Source organism: Vicugna pacos, chromosome X (assembly GCF_048564905.1).
Source record: "Vicugna pacos chromosome X, VicPac4, whole genome shotgun sequence".
In the NCBI taxonomy this organism is placed as follows: domain Eukaryota; kingdom Metazoa; phylum Chordata; class Mammalia; order Artiodactyla; family Camelidae; genus Vicugna; species Vicugna pacos.
Window position 1 is genome coordinate 36,479,392 of NC_133023.1, and position 24,263 is coordinate 36,503,654.

General features: G+C 40.0%; 1 protein-coding gene across 1 annotated transcript in view; it reads right to left on the minus strand.

Moving 5' to 3' along the window:
- Window positions 1-11,822: 11,822 nt before the first annotated feature.
- EFHC2 (EF-hand domain containing 2) overlaps window positions 11,823-24,263 on the minus strand; it is a 178,178-nt gene continuing 165,737 nt past the window's right edge. Inside the window, exon 15 of the mRNA XM_015247248.3 lies at window positions 11,823-12,313. Within this exon, the coding sequence (XP_015102734.2) occupies window positions 12,212-12,313 (102 nt within the window). The 3' untranslated portion in view covers window positions 11,823-12,211. The remainder of the gene's footprint in view (window positions 12,314-24,263) is intronic.

Below are 24,263 nucleotides of genomic sequence, written 5' to 3' on the forward strand. Positions count from 1 at the left end.
CTTGATCTCCAGAATATATAAACAGCTCATACGACTTAATAAGAAAAAAACAAACAACCCAATCCAAAAATGGGCAGAAGACCTAAACATGCAATTCTCCAAGGAAGAAATACAAATGATCAATAGGCACATGAAAACATGCTCAATATCACTAATTATCAGAGAAATGCAAATCAAAACTACAATGAGGTATCATCTCACACACAGTCAGAATGGCCATCATTAGAAAGTCCACAAATGACAAATGCTGGAGAGACTGTGGACAAAAGGGAACCCTCCTACACTTCTGGTGGGAATGCAGGTTGGTGCAGCCACTGTGGAAAACAGTATGGAGATTCCTCAAAAGACTAGGAATAGACTTACCATATGACCCAGGAATCCCACTCCTGGGCGTCTATCCAGAAGGAACCCTACTTCAAAAAGACACCTGCACCCCAATGTTCATAGCAGCACTATTTATGAGAGCCAAGACATGGAAACAGCCTAAATGTCCATCAATAGATGACTGGATAAAGAAGAGGTGGTATATTTATACAATGGAATAGTATTCAGCCATAAAAATGACAACATAGCGCCATTTGCAGCAACATGGATGTCCCTGGAGAATGTCATTCCGAATGAAGTAAGCCAGAAAGAAAAATACCATATGAGATCGCTCATATGTGGAATCTAAAAAAAAACACAAACCACAAAACAGAAATACAAAACAGAAACAGACTCATAGACATAGAATATAAACTTGTGGTTGCCAAGGGGGCGGGGAGTGGGAAGGTATAGACTGGGATTTCAAAATGTAGAATAGATAAACAAGATTATACTGTATAGTACAGGGAAATATATGCAAGATCTTGTGGTAGCTCACAGTGAAAAAGAATGCAACAATGAATATATGTATGCTCATGTATAACTGAAAAATTGTGCTCTACACTGGAATTTGACACAACATTGTAAACTGACTATAACTCAATTTAAAAAAAAAGGATATAACATAGTGATAAAAAGATCAATCAAACAAGAAGATATAACAATTGTAAATATATATGTATCTAACATAGGAGCACCTACATATATACAGCAAATATTAACAAACATAATAGAGAATACATAACATACAGAAACATAAATGAATACAGAAGGCTGAATGTAACTTATACGTGGATTTTTGACTGTGTGGAGGACAATAACCACAACCCCAGCATTGTTCAAGTGTTGATTATTCTACACTGTACCATCACTGGAAGGTAGATTGTGCTAAGTTAAAAGTATATGCTGTAAACCCTAAAACAACCAGTAAAATAACAAATTACAGAGTTACAGTGAAGTGGTCCAGAATAAGTCACTGTAGCATAAGAAGTATTTTGAGATGAAGCCACTTGATTTCCTGAAAATCCTTATCTGCCTAAAAGCAGAGCCTTCCCCAAAGAATCCAACTGTCATAAATTCCCACCCAAGGAGCAACTCTGTATTCTTCACTTTTCAGAGAAAAGTTAGCACCACACCCAGACATTATCATAAAACTATCATGTCTCCTATCTATTTTCCTAAGTGCCTATTTTTTACCCAAAAAAAGTCTTTTGTTTTTCTGTAAGTGCTCTCCCCCCACCATACCTTCTAAGAAGTCATTTGTTCTCCCAGAAACACCTCTCTGCCCCTCCTCATCTGTTGATGGTAAATAAGCCCCTAATGGCCAATTTGACTCACATGTCTTTGTGTGTCTGTAATTAAATCTTTTTTTCCCTCTTGAAAATCTGTCTTTTTCATTTTAATTTGCACGCCCTCAAGTTATAAACCTAAGAGGGTAGAATAAAAGTTTTTCCTCTCTGACAGTAGCTACTAATCCACAATGAGATAAAACAATGAAAAAAAAAACGGAATAATCCAAAAGGAAGAAAAAGGAAACAAGGGGAAAAATGGACAAACAGGAAACTTAACAGCAAGATGATAGACTTAAATCTCATCAATCAATAATTACATTAAATGCACATAATCTTAATGTATCAAATAAAAGGCAATTGTCATGTTGGATTAAAAAAAGCAAGACTCAACAAAATGCTGCCTATAAGAAAGGTACTTTGAATGTAAAAATACATATAGGTTAAAAGTTTTAAGACAGAAAAAAATATACCACAGTAATAACAATAAAAAGAAAGCTAAAGTGGCCTTACTATCAATGTAGATTTTGGAGCAAAAAAACATTACCAAAGATAAGAAACTTCATAATGATAGTCAATTCATCAAGAGGACATAAGAGTCCTAAATGTTTATACAGCTAATAGCAGAGTTTCAAGATACATGAAGCAAAAACTGAAAGAATTGTAGAGAAAAGTAGACAAAATCATAATTATAGGCAGAAATTTTAATACCCTCCCCTTAATAATTGTTAGACCGAGTAGGCAGAAAATCAATAAGGATATAGAAGATTTGCACAACTTGATCTAACTGACATTTATAGAATATTCACTAAAGAAGTACATAATAAACATCATTTTCAAGTGCATATGATGTGTTTACTAAGATAGACCATATTCTGAGCCATGAAACTAGTCTCAGTGAATTTAAAAGGATACAAGTCATACATGTATGTTCTCTGACCACAAGGAATTAAATTAGATCATCAGAGATCTTTTGGAAAATCCTCCAATATTTGAAACAATAACAGACTTCTAGATAACCTGTAGATCAAAGAAGAAATCAAAGAGAAATAAGAAAGTAACTGAATGAGTAACTGAACGAAAATAAACACAATGTACAAAATTTGCGGGATGTTGGTGAAGCAGTATTTATGAGGATTTTACAGCACTAGAAGCCTACATCAGAAAAAAAGCCCTCAAATCAATGACTTCAGCTTTCACACTAAGAAATTAGAAAAAGAGCAAACTAAACCCAAAGTAAGTATGAGAAAGGAAATAATAATGAACAGAGCAGAAATCATTGAAATGGAAAACAGGACACTAGTGAAAGTTAAGGAAATCATGAGCTGCTTCTTTGAGATCAATAAAATTGATTAATCTCTAGCCAGAATGATCAGGAAAAAAAAATAGAGAAATTGCCAATATCAGGAATGAGAGAGGTGACATCACTAAAGCCTCCTCAGATATTATAAGGATAATAAGTGACTACTATGAACAAATTTAAGCCAATAAATCCAACAACCAAGATGAAATGGATAAAGTCCTTTAAAACACAATCTATCAACGCTCACCAAAGAAGAAATATATAACCTGAATAGCCCTATATCTACTAAAGGAATTGAGGGTGTAGTTTAAGAAAAACTTCCCACAAAGAAAACTGCAGTCTTCACTGGTTATGTTTAAGGAAAGAATAATACCAATTGTACACAAACTCATCCATAAAACTGCAAAGGAAGGAATATTTCCCAACTCATTCTATGAGGCCAGTGTTGTTACCAGGAAACCAAAACTAGAGAAAGACATGACAAGAAAACTACAGATCAATAAGTCTTTGTGAACATAGGAAAAAAATTCAAGCAAGATTGTAGCAAATTAAACCTAGCAATATATAAAGATAATACATCATGACCTAGTAAGTTATATTCCAGTATTGCAAAGTTGGCTTAACATTCAAAAGTCAATGTCATTTCCAATTTTAAAATGGGCAACAGATTTGAGTGGACATTTCTCCAAAAAGATATACAAATGGCCAACAAGGACATGAAAAGATGTTCCTCGTCATTAGTAATTAGGGAAGTACAAATCAAAACCACAACGAGGTACCAGTTCGCACCCACTAGGATGGCTATACTTTTTAAAAATGGAAAATAATAAGTGTTGGCAAGAACAGAAAAATTGTAACCCTCGTATATTGCTGGTGAGAATTCAGCCACTGTGGAAAACAATTTGGCAGCTCCCCAAAAAGCTAAACATAGAATTAGCAAAATTTAAACAAAAATTATTATGATCATCTCAAGAGATGCAGTGAAAGCATTTGACAAAATCCAATATCCATTCCTGATAAAAGAAAAAATCTCTCATCAAAGTAGGAGTAGAAGGAAGCTTCCCAAAACTGATCAAAGACACCTTTGATTTAGCTAAATCATATTTAATGGTGAAAAGCAATGCTTTCCCCCATAAGTTCAGTAACAAGCAAAGGATGTCCACCCTCACCACTCTATTCAACATTGTATTGGAAGTACTAGCCAGTGTAGCAAGACAAGAAAAAGAAATAAGAGGCATCCAGATTTGAAATGAAGAAGTGAAACCTTATTTGTAGACTAATATCTATATGGAAAATTTGATCATCTGTGATCATTTATATGGATTGTCTATGTAAAGAATATATCTACCAAAAAAGTCACAAAAATAATAAATGTATTTATTTTGTTTGAAGGATACAAGATCATTGTACAAAAATCAGTCTGTCTTCTAGCAACAATCAGAAATTGAAATTTAAAGAAACTGCCATTTATATTAGAATTAACAGGTATGAAATATTTAGGGAGAAATTTGTCAAATATGTGCAATACCTGTACACTAAAAACTACAAAACATTGCTAAGAAAGGAGCCTTAAATAAATAGAGTGATATACTGTGTTCATGGATCAGAAGACTCAATACTACTAAGATGTCCATTTTCCTCAAATTGATCTGTAACTTAAGTGCAATTCCAATTTAAACCTAGCAGGATGTTTGAACTGACAAGCTTATTCTAAAATTCAAATGGAAATACAAAGATTTAGAATAGCCAAAATGACTATGCAAAGAAGAGCAAGACTGGAGAATTAACTCTACTGATTTCAAGACTTCTTATAAAGCTACAGTAATCAAGACAGTGTGATATTGGTGTAAAGATTAAACATAAATAAATGGAACAGAATAGAAAGTCTAGTCATAGGTCTATCTCTATATCAACAGCTGACTTTCAGCAAAGTACAAAGGCAATTCAGTGGAGAAACAGTAGTCTCTTTACAAATGGTACTGTAACAACTGGATATCCATATGCAAAGAAAGAAACTTGGAGCCATACCTCACATCTTAACAAAAATTAACTAGAAATGGACCTAATGAAAAATCTTAAAAACTTCTAGAAGAAAACATGAGAGAACCCTCGTGACCTTGGTTTAGGCAAGGATTAGATAAAACATCACCAGCACAATTTAAAAAAGAAATTGATAAAATAGACTTAATCAGAATTTAAAACACTTGCCCTCCAAAAGACCCTGTCAAGAGAATAAAAAGACCACTACGGTCTGGGAGAAGATATTTAGAAGTCACATATCTGATAAAGGACTTGAATCTAGAACTTATAGGATACTCTCAAAGCTCAGTAAGAAAATAGACAACCATAATAGGGTATTACTCTACATCTATTAGAATGGCTAACATTGAAAGGATTGGCCATACCTAGTATTTGCAAAAATGTGGAGGAACTGGGACTTCATACAATGCTGGAAGGGAAGTAAAATGGTACAATCACTTTGGAAAACACCTTGTCAGTTACTTAAAAAGTTAAACATTGTTAAAAAGGAGACAGCGGGCCCAAAATGATGTGCTAAACCCCATGTCAGCAAACCAAGACTTTAATACCCAAACTATTTGCAGTTTCAACCCCCCAGGAATGTAACCTTTAACCAGTCAACCTGGAAGGAATCACCTGGTCAGCACAGACTACCTCAGTAGTAATCTACCTGACAGGTCCCTTCTGTTTCCCTTAGGAGGGTAACCTTCCTGAAACGATGCATTCTTTGCTAATAATTTCCTTTTCCTGTCTCTTTCCTGCCTTTAAAAAAACCTTTCCTTTTCTACAGCTCAGTGGAGCTCCTTTCTATTTGCTAGATGAGATGCTGTCCAATTCATGAATTATTTAATAAGGCCAATTTGATCTTTAATCACTTTTGTTGGATTTTTTGTTACTTAACGTGTATCTACCATTGGAACCAGCCATTTTACTCCTAGGTATTTACCTAAGAGAAATGAAAGCATATATCCATATAAAGACTTGTGCACGAATGTTCATAGCAGCTTTGTTTGTAATAGGTAATAACTGAAATCAACCCAACTGTCCATAGACAGGTGAATGAATTAAACTGTGGTATGTGCATACAATGGGATACTACTTAGAAATAAAATAAAATGAAATATTGGTACATGCAACAACATGGGAGAATTGCAAAATAATTACACCGACTGAAAGAAACCAAAAAAAAAAAAAGTGCACACTATATAATTCCACTTATAAAATTCTGGAGAACACTAACTTTTCTGCAGTGACAGAAAGCAGCTAAGTGATATGGGAGATGGTGAGAATACACCACCCTCTTTGGCATAAGGAATATTTTGAGCTGATTATTTTGAGAAATAATCACAGCAGACTCAGGAGAAGCTTTGAAAAGAGAAGCCACCCTTTTGTAAGGGACATTTACATCTATAATAGAAATCTCCATTTATAAGGGCATCTCCCTCTCTGTACCAGGAAGAGGATGGCTCAAAATCACAAGAAACCCCTATTAATGAAGAAGGCACTGACTTATATCTGCAAAACAAACTCACCCTTGTTTACCTTGCTTTTCCTGGTCACCTCCCCAAACTGCTCCCCTCTCCGGCCCCCAAAACACTTCTCTTTTGTCTTTAGTCGAAGATGGTATTTAAGGTGGTGGCTTCAATCACCTCGGAAAGTTAGTAATTTTTTTCTGGATCCCTCTCTGGCATACATGAGGTGTACATGTTAACTTTCTGTTTCTTTTTCTCTTAATCTTTTATTACAGGGGGTCTCAGCCAAGAACTCAGAATGGTAAGAATGGTAGATGGAAAATAATTTTTCCTCCCCGACAATGGGGACATGGAAAGAGATTTCAAAGAGCGTGAGGAAATTTGGGGGAATAGGTTCAGGATCTTGATTGGGATGATGCTTCACAGGTAGATGGATGTGTCAGTTTCTCAAATTGTACATTTTAAGATGCACAGTTCATTGCATGTCAATAAAAAGCTCTTTAAAAAATGTAAGTAATACACTAGGCACTGTGCTTCTCAGACAGCACACTCCCCTTAGCCAATCTTAGCTAAGCTCATAATTAACCACCCACACCCTGATGACTCTCAAACATGCCTCTCCAGCCCTGGCCATTCTGCTGAGATGTAGACCTGTTAATCCAGTTGCTTTGTCAGCATCTCCCTTTACCTGTTCCACAGGCACCCTAAATCCGCAAGCCCAAGGCAGAATTCTTCATTCCCCCTCCAACCCGATTTGCCCCTGGTATATCCCAGCACAATGAATGGCAACACCACCTACCCGGCTGCCAAAATGACCCAATCTTAATTTTGATTTCTTCTCCCTTATCTTCAACATCCTGAATGTGTCCTGGATTTATCCACTCCTCATCGACCTCACCACCTCACTGACATGACATGAATCCAAACCACCCATCACTTCCCTGGCAACAGCCTCCTAGTCAGACTCCTCGCTGCCAAACCCACTCTTGTAGTTCACACGCACACAGCAGCCAGAGCTTTTTAAATACAGACACGATCTTTTCGTTCTCCAGATTAAAAATCTTGCAGTCGTTTCTCATGCCCTTAGGATGAAGTTCAAACTCTTAAATGTGAGTTACACACACCAGGTGGTCCCTATTCTCCTCCGAGTCCCTCTGTGACTGTCATCTCTTGCCACTTCCCTTGCCTCTTGCCACTCTCTGTCTGTGGCAGTCTGAAATTACTCGTCATCTCCTGTTCTGTATTCAGTGAGTGGCTTCACAGCAAGAATGGAGAACAGGGGTAGCAAGGGAGAAAAAAAGCCAGCAAAAGTAATTTTTATCAAGTTCCTATTTCCGGCAGCTGTTCCCCTCTAGGGGAAGTAGGAAAGTGGAAAACACAGAGAGACGACTTTGGTGGAACAGTTTCTAAAGGAGAATATATTTTGTGTTTTTCACCCAGCCATCAGTCCCTCTGGATTTTAATATTACAGTGGGGTCATAACAAGCATTTCCGCTATTGTTGGCTTTACACAGAAGCGAAGCAGTGCTCAGGAAGCTGGGAGATGGATGAATTGTTGGTTTGATGTGTTTGAACCATTCACCACTGAGTTAAATGTGCATATTCTGTTCAAAATAGACAATGGGAAGGGGCGGTCCCCGTTTCCCTCTATAACTTGCATAACATCAGGCCTCACTGCTTTAAACTAATGAGTATTTAGAAGTAAAGGCTCCTACTGATTCTAGCCAGTCATTAATTCTCTCCTTGCAGAGCCACTGTGGAGTTTTTCATCAGCCACATTTTTCAGCCGTTTCCAGGTGCTTCTGAGCAGCAGCGCTGACCCTTGGCTTCCCGTGCCACCCACCAGACACATAATGGGCTCGAAAGTCCCCTTGGAAGGAATTTTACGGGGGTACCAGGAACAAATGCAAAGATGTACATTCTTGTCTTCAAACTCTTGGTCTGGGGAACTTATTGAACTTGAATGAAAATGTTTATTTAAACCCATATATAACCTGGTAAGAAGGTGACGGGGGAGGGGGGTGAATTACAATGTCTCTGAAACTAACTGCACCGTCAGCGCTACTTTGTAACAATGATGCTTGCTCCATTATCACTCCGGGTTTATGTGCTCAATAGCTTCAGTGATCTTGCCTCAGTAGGTTTTCTGTTTTTACCCATCACATTCTCTGGGGAACTGAAAAGCACAGTGTTTCTGAAGATGTTCAAACTTGAAGAGACTCATTTTGGAAAAAGGTCTTAACCTGCTTTTAACTCGAAGCCATTCAGACTTTTGCCCAAACAAGTATCACTTGAGTGTATGTCTAATATCATTTTGGAAGCTGTTTGTCTGAAAGACCATTTACAGACCAATTCTGAAGGCTATTCAGAATTCAGGAATCTATATTCTTAGCTAAAAAGAATCTACATATAATTGGGAACGTGACTATTCATTATTCAGTGGACTCTGCATTATTAAGCATCATAAATATTTTGTGGGAAACCCTAGTATTTCATTAAGCTAGTAGAGAAGACTCGAACTGCCAAACTTCCAGCGAAATTATCACGTATGGAACAAGTGGAAAAGGCTGTGAAGCAATCTTCAAATTAAGATAATCCAAATTGGAAAGGCAAGACTGTTTTTTTTTTTAAATTTGGAGAGGTTTCATTTTGTTCGTCGATAATTCCCTGCTATTTGAAAGGAGGAAGGGCACTTTAAATATCCTAAACTGATGACTGAGCTATCCATAAAGCCTGGAAGCAATACAACCCCCCCTCTCCCCCAAAAAACAAACTTCAAACAAAGACCAAGAATGGTGTGTTTGACGTTAATTGGATCAGGGGCAATAAATAGACTAAAGCAGGCAAAATGTTTAAACGATAATAATACTTAAGTTACAGCACTCTTTATCTTCTCTCTATTATAAGAATTCAACTATTTTAGTAAGCATTAAAGTCAACCGATAGACCTATACATGTTGCTTTTCAAACGGTTAAGTCCAAACAGTTCAGTTGGGTTTAAAGTGGGGGGAAAAGGCAAAAACAAAACAAGAAACCCCCCAAAACCCCACACTGGAAATTAGCCATCTGCTGACATCCCCACTTTCCAACAATGACTCAGCAAACCATTTAATGTGAACTTCAACAGCTTTTCATCAGGTTCTTATGAAAAGACATGATTTGATTGGGGCTTTCAAATGACTTTATCAATCATTCCCAGGGTTCCAGGAATATTAAAAAAAACAATTAGTTCTTAGTACAAAAGGATTGCCTATATTAACCTTCAACTCACCCTGACATCCACCGGCAGCACCTGCTTTTCCATCAAAATGAGAAATATTAGCAGCTAAAAATACAAGTATATACAAAGGTTATGAAAGTTCTTTAAAAATTATTATCCAGGAACAATGGTAAGAGTAGGGATTTCTTTTTTTCAGAGGAAAGAGAAGAGGCAGCTAGCAACTTAAGTGTACGCAAAGATGGTGAAGCTTAGAAGTTACTACTCTGGAATAATGGTTAATAGTTGGGATTTCTCTTCTTCAGAGGGTAGAGGAGAGACAGAAATTACAGCCATCTTCTCCACATCCCCCAAAGATTTGAGTCACAGGGTTTATTTGTGCTGAAAACCAGAGTTATCTACTGCTTGAAACCTAAGCAGACTGCATCAGCATTTCAGGACCACCTGGGACCAAGGAGGTGGGGGCCGGGAGATTTCCAGATGGATTGTAAGACAATTCATTGATATTTACATAACGGGAATAAATGTTTTTCCTAAGATAGCATTTCCCTTCAGTGCCTTGAGACCACCAGCAAGAGGGAGGTGCAGAAATTCTATTAAATTAATAGTCTTTGTTTTTATGGCTTTGCCATTTATTAACTAGTGGGAGCTGTTTATTGGGTCATAAACTTTACTAATGGGTATATTATCTCTGAATTATAAATCTCCTTCAGTATATGGCTTAGTTATAAAAAGAATAATTATTTAAAGTATCTGTATGGCTGCAGTGCATCATGTTTATTGGCATGATTTCTATAATGACCATTTACTTGCTAACTGTGGGCTCGGACTGTGGATAAGCAGGGTGGTGACACGTCCATGCAACCCAACAAGCAGTTGTCATCCTACAAACTCAGGAGCAGATCACTGGCTTGCTTCCTTCCTTTTTCCCCCTCCTGCTTCTCAAATGAACTATATTACAAGGCTGTTCAAGGGCTAAATTATCTACAGATTTAAAATCTTGAGGGAAAGACAACTGACTGAAGAAACGGAATAGGTAAGTGACAAATGTGTCAGCCTGAAAAGTTCCAGGAAAGTGTCATCCTTCTAAAAGCTTGCCTCTCTGGGGAGTGGAAAATCTTAAAGTGACAAAATGGCTTGGCACTGTCAGTTGTCTTAAAAAAAAAAAGAAAAAGAAAAAGCCTGGGACAAAAATCAAGAAGTCAAAATTAGATTTTATGGGTAAATGGTTCTAGGATATAAATTGAGTGTTCTAGTTTACTGGAAAATCCTATGGGGTCTATTTTAACGATGGCACATATAGAATTATCCTAGGTTTGTATCTAGAAATAGTTTATTGGTTAACTTCCATTCTTTAAAAAAATGAAAGAGCCATTGTTGTCGAGCAAATTGGTACATCTGAGTGCCAAGAGACCAGCTCATTTCTAGGCCAAATCCTGTAAATGTGGAGAGGAAGAATAATGAGATGGAAGGGACCCTTGAGATGTCATCAGTTCCTCTTCCTCCCTTCAGAGCAGTCATGAAAGTCAACACCCAAGTCCCTTCTCCACACGGTTTCATTGTCTCTGAGAACACCAGCCAACTGGATTTGTGATACCCAGCACACAACACTGAAGGATGGGGTGGACTGACAACCTTCTCACGATGAATTCCCAGAGGTCCATGGTTAGGAGGTGTAATCAGATATACACTATGTGACAAAAGTTCTGCTGTGACTCATAATGTAGAGTCCTAAAAGAAAGAGAAAAATAGAGAAATGCAAAAGGGAAATGCGCTGGAGTCTTAGAATATGAAAACCCCTGGGGTGGGCGGTTATTTGTGTGTGGAGAATGAACCAAGAGCTCTCTCAAAATCTTCAGCATTCACATCCTTAAATATTTCAGACATCATACATTTTTGGTCATACTGTAATTATATACACATGGACATATTCCTATGTTAACAAGCTAACTTTATATTTTTAATGCCCTTTGACTATCTAAACATTGCATATGTTTCAATCTCTCCCTAATTTTGTGTGTGTGTTGTAGGGGGAGTTCTTCCCATAACTTTGCTCATTTCAGAAAACAAATACCTTCACTCGACAGAAGTTTAAGGATTATTTTGAAAAGGTGGGTTGCTACGAAGTTTAATTATATAAGTAATAAACACATGTCAAAAAGATTTCAAACAATGTTTAATAAGATAACTTTTTGTGCTGATATAATTTGATTTTATATTGTCATATATAGCTGTCAAAAGTCAGTTTCTTTTTGTGTTGTAATGAATCATGTTGGCTAGAAAGTTACAGTAAGATTCTTGGTATTAATAAATCATATAATAAAAATGTTCCTTTCTTTAAATGGCATTTTTAATAGTGCTGATACATCAGCAATATCGTATGATGTTCTGAAAAACTAACATGACAAATGGAGATTAATTGCAGTCTATGGGATTTTAATTCAATATGAACTTTGTTTCTTTTTGTTTTTAATGGAATTATAGCTACTGAAACAGACTTGGCAAAAGTAGAGCAGGAAATCAAAGGGAGGTAACCAAAGCTGCATGGTTACTCCTCCTCTAAGCCAAACACATCCTTTAAAAGCTTTAAATAGTTAATGCATTTCGCAGGAATAGGTGATGGCATCCCGAGCCACTCCTCTTCACATCTCTGGGAAAGAAAACAAAGATGGACATAATTAGAACGACGTGGCAAAGTGCAGTCCCGTAAACGCAACATCAGATTGTTCCTTGTCATCACGTGAGCTCTTGGTAAGTAGTTTATTTTCAAAGCAGACGTTTCGACCATCCACTTTCAGATCATAAGGACTCTGTGGGAGACTGGATTCCTGTGCGCAGTCCTTTGCCCTCCTCCCTGTGTTAGAATAATACTCTGTTCTCTTTGCCATGTGACTTTGCAGGACCTCCTATGGAGTCGATTTTCCTACCCCTTTGACTCGGCGTTTGCCCCATGGCTGGCTTCGTCCTATGTAATGTTAGCAGATACACGACAAGCAGAGTCCCTGATGTGCGGGCATGATTTGGCTTGGCCGTCGCCATGCGATGAACATGGCCCGAGGTGCTACTTGGTCCCAGAATGACACAGGTAGAGCAAGGCCAGCAGATCTACAGGCCCGTGGACAAGAAAAATAAACGTGTGTTGTTGTGAACCACTGATGACTGGGGGCGGTTACGCAGCATTACTGCAGTGATAGCTCCCCCTTCACTTTATGAAGAACCTAGTTTTTAAAACTCAAACTGCTAGCTGTACTGGCTGCTGGGTTACTGTTGCATCAATCTACCAATGAGATGAGCACTGAATCACTCATGGCATCTTCTTGGGTAGGGGGAAGCTACTTTACACATATACACATATGTATAAAAATATGTACACACATGCTTTATATATACACACTGTATATGAAACAACTGTGTATATATTTGCTAATTTTAGGAAATAAATACCTTCACTAAAGAGGCTTAAGAATTATTTTGATAAGGTGGATTGCAACAAAATTTAATTAGAGGTAATAAACATGTCAGATTTCAAAACTCTTGTATACACAGATGCACAATATGCATACGCACACGTTTTATTTATGCTGTAATGGTGAATTAATATCAGTGGCAGAGGAGAGGGGGCTGAGTCCATAACTATGGCTGCTTATAGTGCTATTGTCAAGGTTAATTGTTGTATATAAGAGGTGTTGTTTTTTCCCTAGTGTTACATTAGTATCCAGAGTCACAAGGAGTCATGGCAACACAGGTAAGGGCTCAATACTTCTAGGTGATGGGACTGTGAAGCAAGCTGAGTGAGTAATGTTTCACCGGGGCCTTACAGGATGAGGAGCACTTCAGTAGGGGACTGAAGGGATGAAGGGTGTTCCAGGCATGGAGAACAGCGTAAGGCAAGGCCCGGAGACCTAACAATCTATTTTCAAGAAAGGGTGAGCAGCTCAGTGGATCGGGGGTACACAGTGGTGAGAGAGGCAGTGGGAAGGAAAAGATGGGGCCAACCTTGGGCTTTCTGTGCTAGGTGATACTCTGTGCTGTGGCCAGGGAAAGTCACTGGGGGGTCCCAGCCAGAGAAATCTGATGAGGTATTAATTAGCACTGTAGTTACGAAAAGTCTTTGAAATGAATATTCTACTTATAGAAATATATCATTTAGAAATAATTAAGCATATGTACAATCATTTCACTTCAAGGATGTTTGTTAATATTGTCTCTAATAGTGAAAATTTAAGACAACCAAAATGTCCAACAATAAATATTAGGTTAGACAATTTCACTTTATGCAATGATATGATATTTTACCCATTTAAAAAACATTATGGGACTAACTATTGAAATGAAAGTGCTTATAATACAGAGTTGGGGAATAAAACAAGTTTTAAATGAAAAAAAAAAAAAGAAATAGGTAATTCAGTGGATGCATGAAGAATGAGATGAAGGAGGAACACCACTTTGGAAGTTACTGCAGTAATCCTGGGGAGAGGTGGTGACTGTCTAACCAGGGCAGCTAGGCTGGGGTGAGCAAGAGTGACATCTGAAAGATTTGGCTCCCACAGAACATACAATGCCCAGAAGGTGACTGATGTGAAGCAGTGATAAAAGAAAAGGGGATACATTATGGGTTGAACTGTGTCCCCTCCAAAAAGATATGCTGAAGTTCTACGCCCTGGATCTCAATGTGACCTTATTTGGAAACAGGGTCATCGCAGAGGTAATTAGCCAAGATGCGGTTGTACTGGAGTAGGGCAGACCCCCTAATTCAATGTGACTGGCGTCCTTATGAACAAATACAGCTAAGGATGGGTCTAAGACTTCTAAATTTAGATAACAGTTGATGATGCCTGTATTAATTTCCTAGGGCTGCCACAACAAATTACCACAAACTGAGAGGCTTAAAGCAACAGAAATGTATTCTGTCACTGTGCAGGAAACCAGATGTTGGCAGGTGTTGGCAGGGCTGGTTCTTTCTGGAGGCTCTAAGGGTGACTGTCCCATGCTTCTCTCCTAGCTTCTGGTGCTTGTTGGCTATCCTTTGAGTTCCTTGGCTTGTAGGTACATCACTACCCTCCGCCTCTATCTCGCTCTTTCACATGGCCTTCTCATCAGGACACCAATTACTGGATTTACGGCCCACCCTAATCCAGTTGTGACCTCATTTTAACTTTTAGTAGCTGTTTTCATTATATCTGCAAAGACTATTTCCAGATAAGTTCACATTCTGAGGTTCCCAGTAGACATGAATTTTGAGGGGACAATATTCAACCCAGGGCAATGTTATAAGCAAGATAAGGAAAGCAGGAAGAAGTAGAGTGTTAAACATTTTTCAGTGGAAAAATAAGGATGAGAGGGAGAAATGAAGTTCAATTTTGGACATTTTTATTTGAGGTACTCATAGGACATCAAGGTGCAGATTCTGGTAAACACCTGGAAAATGGGGTTCTGCAGAGCAGAGCTAGAGTCCAGAACTGTGCAAAGATGCGGAAGTCACTGAAACATGGGTGACATGTAATACCATGGTAACTAATAACACTGATGCCGAATCAGAATAGCACCAAGTACTGGCATCTCTAGCTAAGGCATAAAGCCTTAATTTAAGGTATGATTGATGATGATGAACTAATTGCGTGCAGACTGTTTTAGGATTATAGGAATCTTATAATCATCTAGTAGTGATGATAACGATGAGCAAATGTATTGGAATATTCACTGTATGACAAGTACTCTTTTCAGTGTTTTACAGGTATTAAGCTATTTAATTACTGGAATTAAAAAAACTGATCAACAGAAACTTCAATTAAACAGTCAGGAGACCAGAAGGGGACGCTCTCATGCCCTGCGGTGACAGCAGAGCTCAATGGTTCTTGAAGAAGTAAGGTTCCTTTCCTGGCAAGGACTCAGCCAATGAAACGCCATGGCCTCATTGCTGACTACAGCCTTCCCCACTGCCTTTTCCTCTCTGTAAAAGTGTTCTCCCCTCGCCCTGCAGGAACTTGCACGTGGCTCACCACGGTGGCAGACCCCGGAATGCCAATTCTCTGCTGATCCCAAATAAACCCATCTTCCTGGAGAAATACCTGGCAGTCTACTTGTTTTTAGGTCAGCAGGAGAAAACCCTAAGAGGTAGGTATTGTTATGATACCCACCATCTACAGAAAAGGAAACTGAGGCAGGAGAAGGGTTCAGTAGCTTGTCTAAAGTCTAATTGCCAATAAGGGGAGAAGCTTGGACTGTCACCCCAATATTAGGGCTCCAGAGCTCTGCTTATCTGCTGGGCTACCCTCCACTCCCAGGAAACACGTGGACCTATTCAGAAGCAGCTAGCTCTCATCCTACGAGGCTACATTTGGTCCCATCATATTCAACAGGAAAAGTTAAGTAGAAAAAAAATGTGATTCTCGAGGTGACGCTACACTTCTCTCTCAAGAATGCTTCCTGTTGGATGTCAGAGGTTAAGCCCAAACCGCCAATAATGAGCTGTGTAGAGAAGGAAATGACCGTGCAGATGGATGATGGCTAAACCAACTCCTAGGGCGCGTCCTGTGCAATTCATACTACGTGGAACTTAGTGAAATGTCCTTCCTATCCCCCAAAAAGGTAAATCATTGTGTGTCTGTGTGTGCGCATATACAAAATGTAAATTTTGTGTGTGTGTATATACATACGTACATGTACACACATATATATTTCTTTTTAATCAGTGAAGGCTGAGATCAGTAGTCATTCAATTCAACTATTCAACATGTCTTGAAAGATTTCACAACAAAACTTAAAGCAATTTTCACTCTTGTGAGTGGTTCAGTAGTCCCTCGGCATCTATGGGGGCCTGGTTCTAGGACCCTTTGCAAATACCAAAATCTGAGGATACTCAAGTCCCTTATATAAAATGGTGTATAGTATTTGCACATAACCTATGCACATCCTCCTGTATACTTTAAATCATCCCTAGATTACTTATTATGCCTAATACAATGTAAATACTATGTAAATAGTTGTAAATAACGGTGTAAATGCTATGTAGTAGTTGGTGTGCTACGAATTCACGTTTGGCTTTTTGGAACTTTCTGGAATTTTTTTTCACCAAATACTTTTGATCCATGGTTGGTTGAATCTGTGAATGCAGAACCCATGGATACAGAGGACTGACTGTATTTTTAAATTTTATCATGTTATAGAAAAATACAGTGCAACTATATGCATTCAGAATCACTATTCTGATAGGGTTTTTTTTAACCAAAGTTTTTAGTACAAAAATAATAAAGTACATTATGCAACTCATAACATTACAGTGCAATTATCTGGGGAATGGATTCTCTTATGAAACAGGTCAGTACTAGAAGATCCTTCCTCACACCTTATTAGGCAGCAAAAGTTGCTTTTTGAGCAAGGAATCATGATTTAAATCCTAACAACAAAAGAGAAAGAAATAGAAGAACTTACACTGGAATAATGATAACTCAAGAATTTGGAGATGAGAATTAAATTTATTGGCAACAAGCCAGGCTTGGGCACAATGAAACTCAAGTTAATTATTCTGAGATTTTAAAATAAGGATAATTTAAGATGAAAAACTAATATAGGGGAGCAAAATTTGCCATCCCAACATGTGTCTCTTTGGCATGAGAAGTTGATTATTTTTAAGAAACAAAAGACTCAGGAAGAGCTTTGACCTCCCCTTTAACTACCTAAACGAATTTAGAAAAAGGGCCTATTCAAGAAGGGAGCTGCCACCATAGGTAACTACATGGGTGTAGACAGGGAGGAACCTAGCAAAGTCTGTTTGTTAAAATTCCTCTCTGGGTCCCACTGTTTCTGCCTGGCCCAGCAAACATTTGTTTACCAAAAATTTGCTCTTTTCATCTTCCTGTGAATTGTCTTCCTTCCCTTTGCAGTCCCAAACCCCTACCTGCTTCTTAGTCAAGAATGACATATATACCTCATTTTGCCTGTCTTTGGAATCTCTCATGTTTATATGGATTCCCTGTACGTAATAATTAAATTTTGGGTTTTTTTGCTCCTGTTAATCTGTCTTAACATCATTTTATTTGACCAAGCAAAAGAATCTAGAAGGGTAGGGTAGGGGGAAATTATCCACCCCCACTAACTATAACAGGAGTCCATTTCTTTTAATCCTGGTCACTTTCCAAAGTGGCTGCATCTCTGGGGGAAAAGTGAGACACATGTTGGGGTGGCAAATTTTGCTCCCCTACATTAGTTTTTCATCTTAAATTATCCTTAATTTCAAATCGCAGGATAATTAACTTGAGTTTCATTTTGCCCACGTCTAGCTTGTTGCTAATGAAAATCGCATGGTTCACACAGTGCTTTCCTTCCTGACTGCTCAAGCCCCACTGTGCCCTGTTTCTAAAGTCAATACCACTCCCCTCAAGTTTATTTCCCTTGGTCACTTTTCTCTAGGTTCCGGGTGGGAGTGACTTTTTCTGCCTAAATATCTGATAAATGCTACAGGCATATTTGCACTGCTTGAGGAACCCCAAATCCATACTTTGGCAACATGATATGGTGATTTATAGTAAGAAATATCTATTTGGTCTTGTCCCCATTTCTGGCACTGAGTTCTTAAAACCCTTGGAATTTCCCAAGTGATTGAGAGTGATAGTCTCTTGTTATGTTAATGAAACATTTTCGAAAAGCACCTAAGGATGGGGCTGGTTGCCAATAGAGACAAAACCATGTGATTAGAGGCTTGGAACTTTCAGCCCCCCATCTTGAGGGAGGGCAGAGGGGCTAGAGATTGAGTTCATTCACCAATGGCCAATGATTTAATCAATTGTGCCTATATAATGAAGCCTCCATCAAAAAGCCAAAAGGATGGGATTTGGAGAGTTTCCAGGTTGGTGAACACGTGGAGATGTCGGGAGAGTGGTGAGCCCAAAGAGGGCATGGAAGCTCTTGGCCCTTTCCCCACACCTTGCCCTATGCATCTCTTCCAGCTGGCTGCTCCTGAGTTATGTCCTTTTATCTAGTAAGTAAAATGTTTCTCTGAGTTATGTGAGCAGCTCTAGCAAATTAATCATACCCAAGAAGGAGGTCATGGGAACCTCCAATCCACAGCTAGATGGTCAGAAGCCCAGGTGATAACCTGGACTTGTGACTGGCATCTGAGGGAAGGGAGGCAGTCTTGTGGGACTGAGCCCTTAGCGTGTGGGATCTGAGGCTATTATTTCCAGATAGACAGTGTCAGAATTGGGTTGAACTGTAGGACACCCAACTGGTGTTGAGAATTGCTTGGTGTGGGGAAAAAAAACCAAACTGGACTTGGTACCAGAATTGTAGCTGATCACCAATTTTAGGGTGATTTTCACAGGTACTAGGTTAAATGGACTAACAGGAATCAAATTGGGATCCAAAGGCAGTAGAGGAAGCGAGAGATAAGACTTACTTAAAGAAACTCAGGGGCTGGGGCATCAGTAAAGTAGAGGGAAAAAGTATCTTCTTCTTAATTTTTGCCTGTAATCGGATCTGCCTAAAGGAATCTCATGGCCAATCTCTTTGTAAAATGGAGGTCTTTGGGAATATGAGAAATCCCCATACTACCACTGCCTAATTGTTCTAACTGCTCTGCAAATGTTCCCAACATTCCATAATATTTATGACTGGGCAGTGAGTTAAAATATTCTTTGTCCTCGTTGATCTTTTATTCATCCCACACTACAAAATTCGAAGAAGACTCCAGATCGTATTGTTGCCCAGCTATGCCTGTGAGTTTAAGGTGGTAATAACTGCACAGTAATTTTACAACAGAAGAGCTCTTCCACAGCAGTCAATCCCTCCCGTTCCGGAGGAGGACGAGCCTGCTTGTGTTTCTGTAAAACAGCCCGCCTAACGGTGCACATTTGGAATGTCTGGCATCTTAAATATCTATGTTTAGCAGCGCCTCCCAAACTGAATCTCGCACCCTTTCCACTCTGGGGCACACCAGCCTGACTTATAAGCACCAGCACCTGCATGTCTTTGCAGAGGGCTTCCCTTTGGCCTCTGAGGCCTGCTTTGGCTGCCCCTGTGCCTGGAAATTAATTAATTCCCCCCACTTCAGGAGCAGCTCTCAAACAATGACCTACAGGAGTTGATGGATGAATACCACAGGTTCCTTGCACTTTGGGTGGGGTAACTAACTCTGAGGTAAATATCAGACAGACACTGGATCCCTGTGTTTTTCAAAGGCACTGAGCCCCAGTCATTCATTTTTACTGGTTTGAGAATCTGCCCTGTATTGGCTCCTTCTCTTCCATTTCTCACTTCCCTACTCCCTTGCTCGAGTTCCCTTCATTTCCTCCAAAAAACTATTTACACTCAAATCCTTGTCTTCAAGTCAGCTTCCAGAAGAAGTGAAACAAAAGATACTCTGCAATTTTGCATTTATCAAAAATAATAAAATGTCTAAGAAGGTGACAGTACAGCTTGGAACACAGCAACTTCTTGACAAACTATGGATGGATCCAGAGTCTCCAGTGTGACTTCCAGATAACTCTTAGAGATGGTACCCAGATCTCAAAACAAAACTCAATTTAATCTAGAGCATAAACAACATGTGCCAGACAGCATTTTCTGGACGAAGGAAGAATTAGGAAATGCAGAGTGAAATTCAGCAACAGTGCAAAATCAGGACTCTAAAATGGCTGGAAATCATTGTCTGCAAGAGGGCCCATGACATCTTTCAATCTGGCTGTCACTAGAGCTCCTTAAGATGTCAAAGAAGCTGGCACTAAATTACTCATTCATCAGTGGTGAAAAAGTGTGGCTGTCGATCTGTAAAATGTAAAAGCACGTAGCCTTGAAATGGGAAGCAAAGATGGCACTGGATGGAAACCCGGTAAACAGCAGCTGCCCAGTGAGAACAGCAAAGCTGTGTGTGAGCTCATAGGCCCTGGATTTATTTGCTTTGACATTTTTAAAAGGAAATTTAATTGGATTATGTCTCCTTCTAGTTTAAAATTTTCTACTGTAGTACTGGCCACCAGATGCATGAGGGGAAGAGATCAGGAGCCAATTAAATTCCACGCTTCACCGAAACAAGGTTATTTTTATTCCTCCCAAATGTAAGGCTGATAGAGTCATGTTAGTGATTTCACTGTTACTCTCCCTCCACTCGCTCAAAAAAAAGAAAAGAAGGACTTTTTTAATGGAAAATAAGTACGAATTTGTAGAAAAATCCAGTACTGTGTGGGGAATTCAAATGGTAGTTCTCTTGGATTTTCTTCCTTCTACTAGGTTGACATGACCCAGCAATGAATAGAATTGACAAAATCATAAAAACAACTAAATTTCAGTAGATCAGATTGAAATTAGTTTGGGGAAGAAATTTTACAAATGCTTGTTGAGATAAATCAAGAGCATTCTGGTGACATAAGGAAAAGCTCATTTATCAAACCAGGAGATTTGCTTACGTTCCTACCCATCCCTACTGCCATGTCAATGTTTCACCGTTACTTCTCTTTGCCCTAGACAAGGCTGGCTTCAATAGAGTTGTTATCTGTTTGAGTGTAGCTAAAACACAGTTGTAACTTTTAAACAAGAAACCTCTTCTTGAAATTGCATTATAGGGCAAGTAAAGTTTTCAAAGGAGACAAAGATTTATTTTTTAGCTTGATTGATAGGCTTATTCAAACAATGCAAATTGACATCATCCAGCCCCTTAAATCACAGTGGATTCCGGCAGTATCGTTTCCTATTCGGTCATTGCTTTGTGTTATGTAATGGGTATATGTGTTTACCAGTTATTTTTAAAATCTAATGAGAATGATTAATAATCTTTTATTTCAACTGTTACATTAACTTCAAATATTGGAAATAACTTTGCTTATTTAAAGAGTGGGCACTAGCCCCTAACTATATAATCTTGAATGCCTTTGAGTCTTAGCTTCCTATCTATACATTGGGAATGACACTTATTCTCACAAGGTTGCTGGGACAATAAAATGTCATGCGGTATCTTACCCTCTAAATACCAAAAGGAGATCCTCAATAATTAGGTTGTCCAAAGATGTATCCTCAGGTAGATGTACCTGACTGCCCCCTACTGCCCCACTGCCGGGGCTACATCCTGTTGTGACGAGAGAACTTTAACAGCCAACTGCTAGAAACCTGTGCTCATAAAGTGAAGCCACATCCCATTTTGCTCAGAACCGTCAGAAGATAAGACGCCAGTCATGCCGTGCAAGTTAAAAGTTTATATGAGAACCGATTTAGTGTTATTTTTTTAAAACGTGACTTCTGAGATTAAGCAGGCAGGCTCGAAACAGCGGGACTTCTTTTTTGCCAGTTTTACAGCAACCATCTGTGAGCAAGCACAATAGAATGGAAATGGGGGCTCTAGGCCGTGACAGCGCCGGGGGCAACATGCTGAGACCACAGATAGTCACATAATGGAGTGAGAATTACATTACAGCCCCGATGGCTCAGCACGGGCTGCTGTGGGGGCCAGGCAGACGCCCAGCCAAGGGAGCTCCTGAGAATCCGGGCCCCAGGCCCCCGTCACCAGTCATGGTGGGTGACGGTCAGCTTCCACCCGTCCACACAGGGAAACCTCTCACCGAAGGGCAGCAGAATTAATCTAAGCTGGACTAGCAGGAGCCACAGTCCTCTTGGTAAGTTTTGCTTGTTGCTGGTCGCCAGTCCTGTTAGCTGCTACTACGTAACCACCCCACGGAGGTGAGTGTCACCTGAGTCGGGGGAACAGTCCTGACAGCCAGCAGACCAAGCTCCAGCAGCTGTCTGTCTGTCTGTCTGGACTGGGCCTTATACCCTGGCTGGGAGGTGCTCACCTGAGCCCAAGTTTTTATTCTGGTAACAGACTGTGCGGGGTCATTCTCCACTTGCATCTAAAGATCCATTTTCTGTCCCTCTCACCAAGCTCTCTGCCCTGGGAGGCTGACCTCTACACATCACATCACATCTTGAGCTTCCTTGGCCTCTGGCTTCCGAGCAAGTCCAGGCAATGGGAATAAGCAAGAGATCAAGATACTGATTCCACTTTCCCCCTCCCTGCCCAGCCATGGTTTGGCTCCTCTACCTGCTGCCACTGCTCCAGCTCCTCCACTTGGGTTCCAGTCACACCAGTCCCTCCCTGCTTCTCCAGACCTGGGGATGGTAAAAGCTTTCCACTCTGGCTAGGCCCTGAATGCTCCATTACCCTGACTGGTTCCTGTATCCCTCCCTACTCCTCTGTCAATAGTTCCTTCATTAAGTCCATATCACGACTCCTCTAAGTGTCCCATGTGTTTCCTGCTAGAACCTTGTTGACATAGGGACTTTAGCCTACTCTGTCCCCTGGGCAGGGCTGAAAGCTTGGTTCAGGCCTGCTGACTGGCTCCCTCTGCTTGCTGAATAGTGCTACCTTCAGGATTCCCCATTACTGGGCTCCCTGTCTTGGAGAGAGCCCCCGATGCCCCACCCTTCCAATCCCACATCTTGTGTATCAGACCACCCCTCTACTCAGCCTCTGCTTGGCTGAAGCCCATGGTCCTCTTCCTTGTTTTTTTGTCCTTCCCTGCTCCCATGCACTGTAGTTAATCAAGCTAGGGAAGGTGTCCCAAGTCCCCACCCCTGCCATCCATCCTATCCATTAATGCTGATGCAAACAGAATTGGTGTTTAATCTGGTCTTGAGACCTGCTCAGCCTTCATTAGTTAAGAAGTCTCTTTTCATTTCTCAGTAAGATCCCCGGTTCAGGGAAGAGACCCTTTTTAGGACAACCTTCAGTCCAAGAGTAAAGACATCCAGGTTTTAAGTGGTAGCTGGTGCTGATAACTTCTAGAGAGCTGTTTGTGGCATCTCTGGACCTTCAGCCAGAGTCAGCCTGCCCACGTCATTCACTGGAGGTGGTGTGCAACTGCCCCACCACTGGCCTCCACCTGGGCCCTGCTGCCACACAGGGGCTCGGCCTGCCAGTTCTTGTTCTCCACAGAACTTTCACTTGCCATGTCACACTTAAGGCTGGGTTGCCTTCACAACCTGGTGGATCTTGTCCTGAAGTCCCACATGGAATTTTTTGGCTAAGGCAGATTCCCCAAGTGTTGGCGATCCCCAAAGCTCCAAGGGAGAGGTTTTCTTTGCCCAGCTGGGGCCCACAGACCTACACATCTGGTCTGACAACTCTAGCACAACCCCTCCTCTCCTATCAGTTCCCTGCCATGGGGGAAAGATCAGACAATGACAGAGGAGCAGGTGGGGGAGAAGGCTGTGCCACAGGCCAGGCCCCCAGCTGGTATCAAGAACAATCAAGGGTGGTAGGTTGCCCTACATGTCTATCAACAGATGACTGGATAAAGAAGAGGGAGAGAGGTGGAGAGAGGGGGGGAGAGGGAGAGAGTGAGTGTGTGTGTGTGTAATATTACTCAGCCATAAAAAGGTATGAAATAATGCCATTCACAGCAACATAGATGGACCTAGAGATTATACTAAGTGAAGTCAGAGAGAGGCAGGTATCGTATATCACTTATACGTGATATCTAAAAGAATGACACAAATGAGCTTATTTACAAAACAGAAAGAGACTCACAGACATAGAAAACAAACTTATGGTTACCAAAAGGGAAAGGGGTAAATTAGGAGTTTGGGATTGACATATATAAAATAGAGAACCAACA